Source organism: Xiphophorus maculatus, chromosome 21, assembly GCF_002775205.1.
Source record: "Xiphophorus maculatus strain JP 163 A chromosome 21, X_maculatus-5.0-male, whole genome shotgun sequence".
In the NCBI taxonomy this organism is placed as follows: domain Eukaryota; kingdom Metazoa; phylum Chordata; class Actinopteri; order Cyprinodontiformes; family Poeciliidae; genus Xiphophorus; species Xiphophorus maculatus.
In genome coordinates this window covers 7,950,240-7,960,207 of record NC_036463.1, presented here as the reverse complement: position 1 = coordinate 7,960,207, position 9,968 = coordinate 7,950,240, and the positions used below count along the sequence as shown (strand labels likewise).

At 38.1% G+C, this 9,968-nt stretch overlaps 1 protein-coding gene across 3 annotated transcripts; it reads right to left on the bottom strand.

The window, feature by feature from the left end:
* Positions 1 to 402: 402 nt before the first annotated feature.
* Positions 403 to 8,824, bottom strand: slc39a12 (solute carrier family 39 member 12). 3 transcript variants are annotated; one of them, XM_023326061.1, is made up of 12 exons: positions 8,313 to 8,824; positions 6,908 to 7,219; positions 6,616 to 6,823; positions 5,731 to 5,864; positions 5,467 to 5,638; positions 4,783 to 4,955; positions 4,120 to 4,275; positions 3,836 to 3,916; positions 2,111 to 2,183; positions 1,827 to 1,992; positions 1,553 to 1,740; positions 403 to 831 (listed from the first exon to the last, which is right to left on the bottom strand). In XM_023326061.1, exons 1-12 carry the CDS (start codon positions 8,559 to 8,561, stop codon positions 722 to 724), a joined length of 2,022 nt encoding a protein of 673 aa, XP_023181829.1. In that variant the 5' UTR covers positions 8,562 to 8,824; the 3' UTR covers positions 403 to 721. The 3 variants fall into 3 exon arrangements, with proteins under 3 accessions (XP_023181829.1, XP_014324095.1, XP_023181830.1); XM_014468609.2 differs by having other exon boundaries at positions 1,834 to 1,992; XM_023326062.1 differs by having other exon boundaries at positions 1,834 to 1,992; positions 5,467 to 5,536.
* Between the last annotated feature and the right edge of the window lie 1,144 nt (positions 8,825 to 9,968).

The following is a 9,968-nucleotide window of genomic DNA, read 5'->3' as shown; positions in this document are numbered from 1 at the left end:
CTCCTCCTTCTGCAGGCCCACTTTGACAGCTGAAGAGTGTTTTGCACTGTGTGGGTCGGACTCTGTGTGTTTGTACAGTACCAGGCATTAGTCACCCAGGTTGGTGGATGGAGAAAATGAGTAGCTCAGGTGGGTGGAAATGCCCTCATATTGGATCACACAGAGACCTCGGAAAAACAAAGAACAAAGCATTGAAGATGAGAGTAACAACTATACCAACAGAGTTTTATAAATAGCTATAAAAAACATTATTGCCTGAAAAAGAGGGTCCTTCTTTATTGAGAACTTTAAAGTTTTGCATGTTGCCAGTAACAGTAATAAGTCTTGTGTAAAAGCTTGGCTACTCTGGGTTCCTTTGCATTTTTAAGAAGTATGGAAAATGAAAACAATAATGGGAACCTAGAATTTTAAAAATTACTTTATTTGAATAATAGTGACTGGCATTGTATGTAGTTCAATAACAGTAAAAATCAAGGTGTTAAAAATATAAATCATCAAGAATATAGAACAAGTCTCAATGTTCATGAAAATAGAGCATATTTTCGCAAGCCAGCGCTGTGGCTATTACATCGTGATTGAACAATTTTCTCCAGGAAGTGGTGCTTGTATCTGTGAGTTAATCATTAACTTAAAAGCATAAATGAAAACATCAAAATATACAGTCGGCATCTGCTGCAATTGAATCTTGTGTGACAGTTGCAATTAAAGTTTGAGTTTGTGTTCAAAGAGCGCAAGCAACAAAAGACAAGTCCAGCCCAGAAGCAAACCAAGGTTCTGCAGGAGGAACATGACAAATGGTCTGTTGGTCTTCACTCGATTCATCTCTGGAAGCTAGCGACAGAGGGGAGATAAGTGGTTAAACTACAAACAGCAAGAAGTGTGAATAAACGCAACTATTAGCTCTAATTTTCTTATTTCTGTCTAATACAATGGTTTCTCTACACCATCTCAAGAGGAAGCTGCTGTTTAAGGCTGTGCTAAACCAAAGTTTACATTCAGGTTATGAAACACCATTTCTATGTATATAACCCAAAATAGCATTATTAAATGGCAAAGAGTAAATGAATTTCTTACAGACACATCAGTGTCTGTAAGACCATAATGTTCCTGTAAAAATCAGCACCACAACATTGTGGGATAGATCCAATAAACCCAAAAACCAGGCAAACACAAAAGACTTTATCAGCATCTACAAGAATGTTTTACTTTGTGGATGTATCTCATTGCACTAGCAAAGCAGGTTTTATCCTCCTGCAACATCATTATCCATGTATTAGGGATTTTTTTTTTTTACCATCCAGCTAAACATGGAAGTGAATAAGTTTTTACCCTCCTCTTTGCAAACCTATCAACATTTTAGATATGTATTTATGTCAATTGTTTTAAATTATATTTGTGTTGTGATTGAAAGAAAATTAGCAAAGAAAAAACACTTAAGGGTTTTGTACACCTCATTACCAGGGGATATTTATAAGACAGTGTACCGTATGTCAATCATTTTCTTCTCAGAATCTATTGAGCATCAGATTTAGAGCACATGAAAATGCCTTACCATTTCTGCCAGGGACAAATAGAGAAATATCCCAGCCGTGACAGAGAAGATCCACTCCTGCACATCTGTGTCTGAAGAGACAAAGAGTCCGACATAAAGGCCCATGAAAGCTGTCAGGGCACTTAGGAAGTTCATCACCACTGCAGTCTTCACTGAGAGCCCAGAGCTGAGCAACACCGCAAAGTCCCCTTAAAGTCAAAAAGTAGCAGATTTTGGTCACTCGTGCACATTGTTTTCTGTTCTCTAACCTCAGAGGACAAATAGAAATAATGACCTCTCACCAATCTCGTGTGGGATCTCATGGCACAGAATGGCCACAGTGGTTGCCATGCCGGTCTCGGCTGATGAGGAGAAAGCCGCTCCGATGACAAGGCCATCGGCAAAGTTATGAAGACTGTCTCCCACAATTACCATCACAGCCAGCACAGGAACCCCTTGTTCTGGACACACAGATTGTGTAATTATAGCTGGTCTTCAGACAGCTCCTCTGTTGTACCAAATTACTAATTACACAGCACGGGACTGTTTGACTCATTCTGAATTAGTTGCTTTACTTACTCTGTCCAGGAGTGCTTTCTGTATTTGTACGTTTAGGATAAATTTCTGAGCCCTCTACATCTTCCATTGAACCCTAAAAAAACGGAGACATTTATTACAAGCTCTGAGGCAATTTTTTTAACCTCTCACCATTTAAATGGCTTTACTTTGGGCCTTTAACTTCTTTGAACCTCTTTTTTGTGACGTGCTTATAGTTTACTGTCTACTTTCAGGAATGTGGCTATTTGTCTTCAATAAATCACTGAGTTAAATTGGTTACTTTAGGGATCATGATCTCTATAATATTTAAACATCTAGACAAATGGCAATGAATTGGTACCAAAGGAGGGTTCAAACTTGCAAAGGGAGGAAATTAACCCATATTTTAACATCTTTCATATACTACTTTTTTATTATTTTAGTTTCCACATGCTTTATACATTGATTTCAAATATTACAAACCTGCTAGACTTTTGATTGATTCAAGTTTCTATAAATGTTTCCATGTCATGTGGACAGTTCAAAATAACCCAAAACAGTAAGTAAATGTAATATTTAGCTATAAAGATTCTGTGTGTCGTCTTTGCACTGTAGTCTGTTTTTTTTTAGATTATTATTTCCAGGCTTCCAGCCTCTACCTCTATTCACACACTGTTCACACAGGAACAATCTTCCTGTGTGAAACACGTGCTGAGAATGGAACTTGCTAAGCATTTCCAGTTGAAATAACTGACTAATGTGAAATTATGTGAAAATGTATACAGTTCCGTTTACTTAAAACATTATTTGTTTTTATTTTTCCACCACTTTATTCTTGAATTAGACAGTTATTCTGACCAGAAACACTTGCATACATGTTTCATTCTCAATATGTGTTTTATACCGGACGATCTTTGGTAATGTATGTTTGGCAGCAGATTGTAAAACAAAACATACCAAGTCATTAACATACTTTTATTGTGACATATACTTGCAAAATATTTTAATGTACTTATTGATATTACATATGAATAGGTCTTTGACTATGCTAATTATGTTTTCCAACACACATTGAGGTCTAAGAAAGAGGGAACAAAGTTAGTGTTTCCAAGCATTGATTCCATTGATTATGACTTAGCTATAAATTTAGAGTATCAGTTTTCAGAGCATACGGTACTTTCAAAGTAAACAAAGTTCTCTGTTCTTTCATTTGATCCAAGTCTGAGATTCCAAAATTAACCACAATGAATTGAATGTCAAAGATTAACCAAAACACATTTTCTTGGAAAGAAGGGTATCTGTGCAGTAAATATATAGATATTTTTTTCCCTGAACATTGATGCTTTGTTGTTTTTTATTTTTTTTCTTTATTTTTGGACTTGTGTCTGTCCAAAAATATTTTCAAGTAGGCATTCAAAGGCCTCTTTTCAATTCAATACAAGCTCTCTGGAAAATGTAATCCTGCATTGTCCAACATCCTACTTGCTGTGTTTCTTTACTCCCTCCCACACCACTTCACATCTACAATTACATAACAACAGAGGAGGAAGGATTCAAGGGGAATTTAGTAGAGCAAATATTTATTTTTATTTTAGTTTATCTGTTCTCTGCAACTTTTGTAGCATAATTTTCTGAGTTGCTTTGTCATGTATTCCATCTCTTGTTTTACAAAAACTTAAATAGAAGGGCAGATAACAGAAATTAGGGTGTTCTGCCAGGAATCCTCAAACTACCCGTCAGTTCATTCAGGGCTGCGATGAGACTCACCAACTGGATGGTAGAAATGGATTTGCTCCTCTGAGACTGACCATTACAGTTCAGGTCTAGAGGAAGGTCGCTGCAGTGACCCTGCAGACAAAAGAACATCAGGCGACCGTTGTCACTCAACATGCAAAGTCATGACAAAAGTGTTTGTCTTTGCAGGACTCTCACATAGCTTATTTAAAAGAAATCAGTCAGCGTTTTAGTCGCTTTCCTGTGATAATCTGTGGTTTAAGTATCTTTCTTTGTGTCAGTAAATCTGAAAAGGCTCCAGAAAACAAAACTCTTACATGACCATGAGAAGGGGCTAAAAAGGAAAATATTCTTTCAATGAGAAAAAATCCATAAATCCCAGCAATCAAGCCCAAGATCTTCCACAGATAGTCTTTATCCTCATTGGCGAGCACGTCATCATGACTGTGAGTGCTGTCATGTAGGGCAAGAATCTGCAAAGGACATGAAAGTATACAAATTGAAAATTTAATTCACAAGTAAGATATGTTTTGGATTATAAGGGACCCTTTACACTGGATTTAAACTATTGAATAGTCTCCTGGATCTCAACATACCATTTGAACATTGTTGTCCACACTGCATTCTCAGTGTTCACAATTTTTTTCCCCCTTGTCTTAACAATTCCACCACTATGTTACCAACCTATCTGTAAAATGTCCCACAATCTATAGACTGTAAATTTGCATCAAATTCAAAAATCACTTTTCATTTTTTGATTTTTGGTTGTCAGAAGAATAGAACAAACCATACACAGATTCATTGGTGCCAAAAGTGTTTGTGTATCTTAAAGAAGTTGGGAAGCTCACACTAAAAGAGACGTCATAAAAGAGATGCCTGCAAACTTCATCCATGTTCTTTTTGTTGATTTATGTTTTTGTGTCATGATGCAGGTACGATCCAGTGTGAAGGATCCTTCCAATGCTTTAGGGATTTCTTACTTGTGGAATAAGGTGCAGGAGAGCGTCACCTGAGAGGGTTCCCACTGCCAGGCCCACAAACAGCTGCAGGATGAGCGTGTAGGTCTCCTGACAGGAGTTGAAGAATAGCAGACAGATCCCAAACATGGATCCAACTGTGATGATCAGGACGGCAGCTGTGCTGTAGCCGTATTCTACAGGAAGGAGGAAACTCTGTCTAGATTAAAGGTATAAAATATTAAAAACACATTACAAAATTAAACAATTTGACAGAGAGAAAATGTTTTGCCTACATTTGAGAAATGGTTTACACCGAGTTTTCACTCAGCGACAACTGGTAACATTAGCGTGGCGTATTCACTGACTGGAATCGATTTTTCAGTTTTCAACCAGCCAGTTACTGGTCAGGATTGATCAAGCTAAAGTTGATCTGATTCCAATCACCTGAAATTCCTGGTGCATTTATTCAATTACTGTTTTTATCTGTGATATCAAATTAGAAATGTGTGCTATTTTACCAAAATAGTAAAGGTATTACCAACTATACTGAAAGTAGAATAAATCAAACTAATACTTTTAAAAGGAGAACCATGCTACACTGTTGAGTCTTCAGATTCATTATTGTGAAGTTTTATTCTTTTTCTTTAAACAACTTAAAATCAGTCATTTAAAAGGATTGAGATGTTATGAAATTAACTGGCTTACTCTCAATAGCAGTAGGTACCGACCCTCTTGAATTTTGCTGTAGTGACCCACAGGCATTGCCTAGCAGCTGCTGAATGATAGCAGGACAAATTTGTTGGAATTGCTCCCTGGAAATGGGTAAATGAGGGTCAAGAGCAAAAATATCCACCAACTGGTTGGCTGGGAAACACACCTAATTGGGTGAAAAAAGAGCAAAAAAATCAAGTTGATTAAACCATTTTGAATCAGTTTTAAAGCGATTTCTCTATTGTTTTTAAACCTCACCTGTGTCCAGTCTCCATCAGTGTTGTGGCTAAAGTTTTGTAGCAAATGTGAACTTTGTTTAATGCCCGTCTTCTCATGTTTGTAAGAGTGCATTGCTTTCCCATCTCCTAACTGATGAAGCAGCTCTTCCAGGTCTAGGTAGCGATATGGTCAGAATGCAGCATTGGTTCAAACTTATTACATGACGCCAAAGATTTGTGAATAATAAGATAAGACAATTTACTTGTCTCTCATGGGAGAAATTTGTCTTAGAAGAGGGGACAGGAATGGGCAAAACAATTACGAATTAACGCATTAAACTGAAGCAATCAAATCTGGATCAACACCAAGTAATAGTGAAATAAAAATGGGTCACCATCAGTGAGAATTTGGCCTGGAAGATAATATCCATTTCAATGGGAATTGCAGAAGGTAAATAGAAGACAGGTCAAAACTGTACTCAGGGATGCCAAACTCCAGTCCTCAAGGGCCGGTGTCCTGCAGTTTGTAGATGTACCTGGATGTAGATTTCTATCTACATCCAGGTACAAAACACTGGAATGAAATGGCTTAATTACCTCCTTCTTGTGTAGATCAGTTCTCCAGAGCCTTGCTAATGACCTGCAGATGTGCAGAGGCACATCTAAAAGTTGCAGGACACCGGCCCTTGAGGACTGGAGTTTGACACCTGTGCTGCACATAATTCTTTTTATAAATACAATAGTAAACAAAAGCCTTTGAAACTTATGTTTTATGAGCCATATAAGAAGTAAATTAATACATACATTAAAGTTGAAGTCATAATGACTTTGAGCTATGACTACTTTGCACTGAAACAGTCTACTTTCTTTTAACCAAAAGCATTAGGTAAAAACTTGTTACATGATGGTGTTTTCTTTCACTTACCTATGATCTTTAGGTTATTAGAGCAATTTAGCGACTGAAATATGTAATCTATGAAGAAGTCAGGGGATGGGAGGCTCCTCGGTGCAAAGCAGTGTCCCTGTAGGATGTGGCTGATTATAGCTGCTGCTACTTTGGGAACGTCTGCCACTCTTGCACCAGGATTTCCATCTACATCCATCTCTTCGAGAAGATGAGCTGAGTGAATACACTGAAATCAAAGATAAATTATTTATACATACATTTGGACCCATTCTGATAACATACATCTGTCTTAAAAACCAAGTTCCCCTACTTGGAAATCACGCATCTCCTCGTTGGAGGGATTGTAGTGCTGGTTGATGAGCCACAGAATGCTCTCTGTCTCGCTGTATGACAGGAACTGATTGTTTTCATTTGGATTCAGGCTAGTGAATTGCAGCAGATAGAACTGTAAGTTCACAGATGAGGAGGGAAGGGCTGATGGGGGGCCGATGTTTGAAACACACAGATCCTTCAAGTTAATTATGTAATACAGCAGGACAGTTGAGATCTTGTGGTAATCTTCTTCTGTCAGTTCAATCCTGTCATCGTCAAGCACTGAGAGGGCCACGTTTGGTGTCAGGCACTGCAAGGAGAAATACAGGAAAGATGTAAATCAGACCATGAAGTTTTTTTTAAATTTAGTTTCTGAACTAAAGAATCGGCCTGATAAGTGTTAGGACACTACTACTTTTGAAGAAAATACAAAAGCTCAGTTTGACCTACCAACAATGTCTAAATATTTGCAAAGTAGGTAAAACTCTGCTTTTAGTCCAAATCTGCAGAGGAATTTGCTTTATTGAATTCTAAATCTTACTTTCAAGGCACGAAAGGCATATAATCCTATTGACAGCCCAACTGAGCAAACATGCACCACCTCTAAATCCATTTTATTAGGTCAAACCGAGCAACGTTAAAGCGTTAAACGGCCAGAGAGATCAAGTGCTCAAGCCTCTGCACTTGCATTCCAGCCATTAACTAAAATAAAACAAATATAAACTAAGAGTGAAGACTAAGCGTTTAAAATTCAGCACAAGTTAAGCTAGTGAAAGTTTTTGATAAACTGACAATCTATTCATTTTTTGTTTTCATTGCAATGTGAAATTGGTGACAAATCTTTGCGTTAAGATAGTATGGAGCGCCATCACAGGCCTAAGCAACCTAATGAGAGTTTCTGTGTTTCATTAGAGTTTGAATACAAAAACAGTCAGCGATTATAAGATCTCTGTTTGACAGAAAGAATAGAATGAGGGCAGGATTTATTGTGAAAAGCCCAAAGCATCATGCAGAGGGAGAGGTTTTCCAAAAATAAATGGAAAAACTGATCATTTCTGTTAATCTACTGTTCATATGTCTCAGTTTACTTAATCAAATTATAAGTGCTGGATCACAGGGGTTTACAAGTTGAGTGAGGGCTACAAAAGACTTCCAGAAAAATGTTCCCTGGAACAGAAAATGTCCCAAACCCCTGAATTTTATCAATACATTTCTCTGATAGAACGGCCTAAACAAAGTCCACACCTAAATCCATTTGCGAGGCTGACAGAGGAAATATTATTTTTATCTGCAAAGCATTGTACTTTCTTGGAATATGAAATGAATACAGCACAGTCTGTACTGTACTGTCAAGTGGTTATCAAATAGTGACAGAATCATAAAAAGAATAAGGCTGGCCTTACTTTCTCACACATGTCCTGTGTGATGCCTGTCCTCTCTGCACAGTGCACATCCTGGAGCAATTTAGTGATCAGTAGACCAGTCCTGTTCTTCTGGAGTGTAGGTTTCTCATCACTCCCCAAAGGTAGACCCAAAGCCCTAAGAGTCTCCTGCAGATACTGCTGGTCCTGTGCTTTACCTCCTGTGACTCTCCCCAGCTCACAAAGATGCAGCAGGAGCACCAAACATGGAGCTGAGCTCCAAAAGCGCATGTTCCCAACAGCGTGGATAGCCTTCCTCAAGCCCTGAGGACGGGGAATAGGACTAACCAAGAAAGTGATGGATAAGAAACATAGACAAGAAAATCAAGAGAAGAAAAAGTCAGGTTGAGTGGATGGAAAACGAGATCTCAGCAGGCACCCTTGAGTTGGTCCAATCCTTACAATGCTACGTAGTTAGTTAGTGAAAGCCTGGGCCCCTCAGCCCCAAACAAAAGGATTAGCGCAAGCAAGTGAAAGAGAACAGGGCACATAGAAGGGGGGGAGAATGGGCTGGTTTGCTGTCGAGAAACTAATTAGTGTTTGAAGACAAATGAGGATAGAAGGAACAAATAGCTACACAACAAATACACGACACAAAGCTGCTCTATTGAAGTGACGTGCAGACTTTGGGATGGGTTGATTCCTTACAATGTACTTTAAATCTCTCATCCTTTCTTCACTGTGCTTCATACTGGCACAGGTGAATACACTTTGTGGATCTAATTTGTCTCTCCCACTTTGGGAGCAGGCAAGAGCAAGTTTGAGTGAGCGTTTCTTACTTTTTCATGATCTCTGACTTATCAAAGATAAAAAATACAGAGCAAGATACAGCAGGCTTTCTATGATCCTCCCACGTGGGACACCCTGCAGGTCGAATCAGCACAGCAGCAAGAAGATTACATTTTTTATCTAAAAAAAATCCTGAGAAACAACACTGACACCTGGCACATCAGACTACCAGTCTGCTCTGCTCTTCGCAGCTGCTGAATCCAGCTTTGTTTATCTCCAACAACAGATTGTCTTTGTTGGATCACCAGAAGGTTTATTTTGGGAGACTTTTTGAGTGTTGGTGTAGCTGGTAAAGCTGTCTTGGAAGAAAAAGAGTTGACTCAGTCCCTGAAGATTAGCTGTGAGAGCATTAAAGGGGTCACAGCTTCATTTACAACATTAAGATTAGTAGTGGGTGTGAGATTATGGTAGTTGTGATTAATTACTAATTCTACATTTTATAGCCTGGCTCAGATCTGCACTGATGTTTAAAGAAGGTCTGATTTTAGCTGTGTAAAGTTCAGTACTGTTACAGATGATATTTTTCCTCACTTCCTGGAAAAACCTATTAAAACACCACCATTTACCTTTTTCTTTGTAAAATGTATCAGTATTCAGTAACAACCACTTAAATAGATTATACTCATAATTAACGTAATTTAGCAATTGTTTCATATTATGTTATTTTTCAGTGCATTATTGCATTCACAGTAAATTACCAGCAACAGTAGTGTGAGTAAACTACTGCAAACTGGTAAAAGTTGTAATCTACAACCGTGTTAAGAATGGGAAGGAAACAGTAACAGTACAATTAAGCTCTTTCAAACAGTATTTTACAAAGCTGAAGCAGATTTTACTGCCCCCATTTCG

What these genes read in the sequence shown, in the direction of transcription:
- slc39a12 (XM_014468609.2), bottom strand. Translation starts at nt 8,561, where the DNA reads ATGCGCTTTTGGAGCTCAGCTCCATGTTTGGTGCTCCTGCTGCATCTT. An exon ending in AGGAGATGCGTGATTTCCAA is followed by an intron (nt 6,824 to 6,907) that starts GTAGGGGAACTT and finishes CTTTGATTTCAG; the next exon opens with TGTATTCACTCAGCTCATCT. An exon ending in GGTACCTACTGCTATTGAGA is followed by an intron (nt 4,956 to 5,466) that starts GTAAGCCAGTTA and finishes TCCTTCCTGTAG; the next exon opens with AATACGGCTACAGCACAGCT.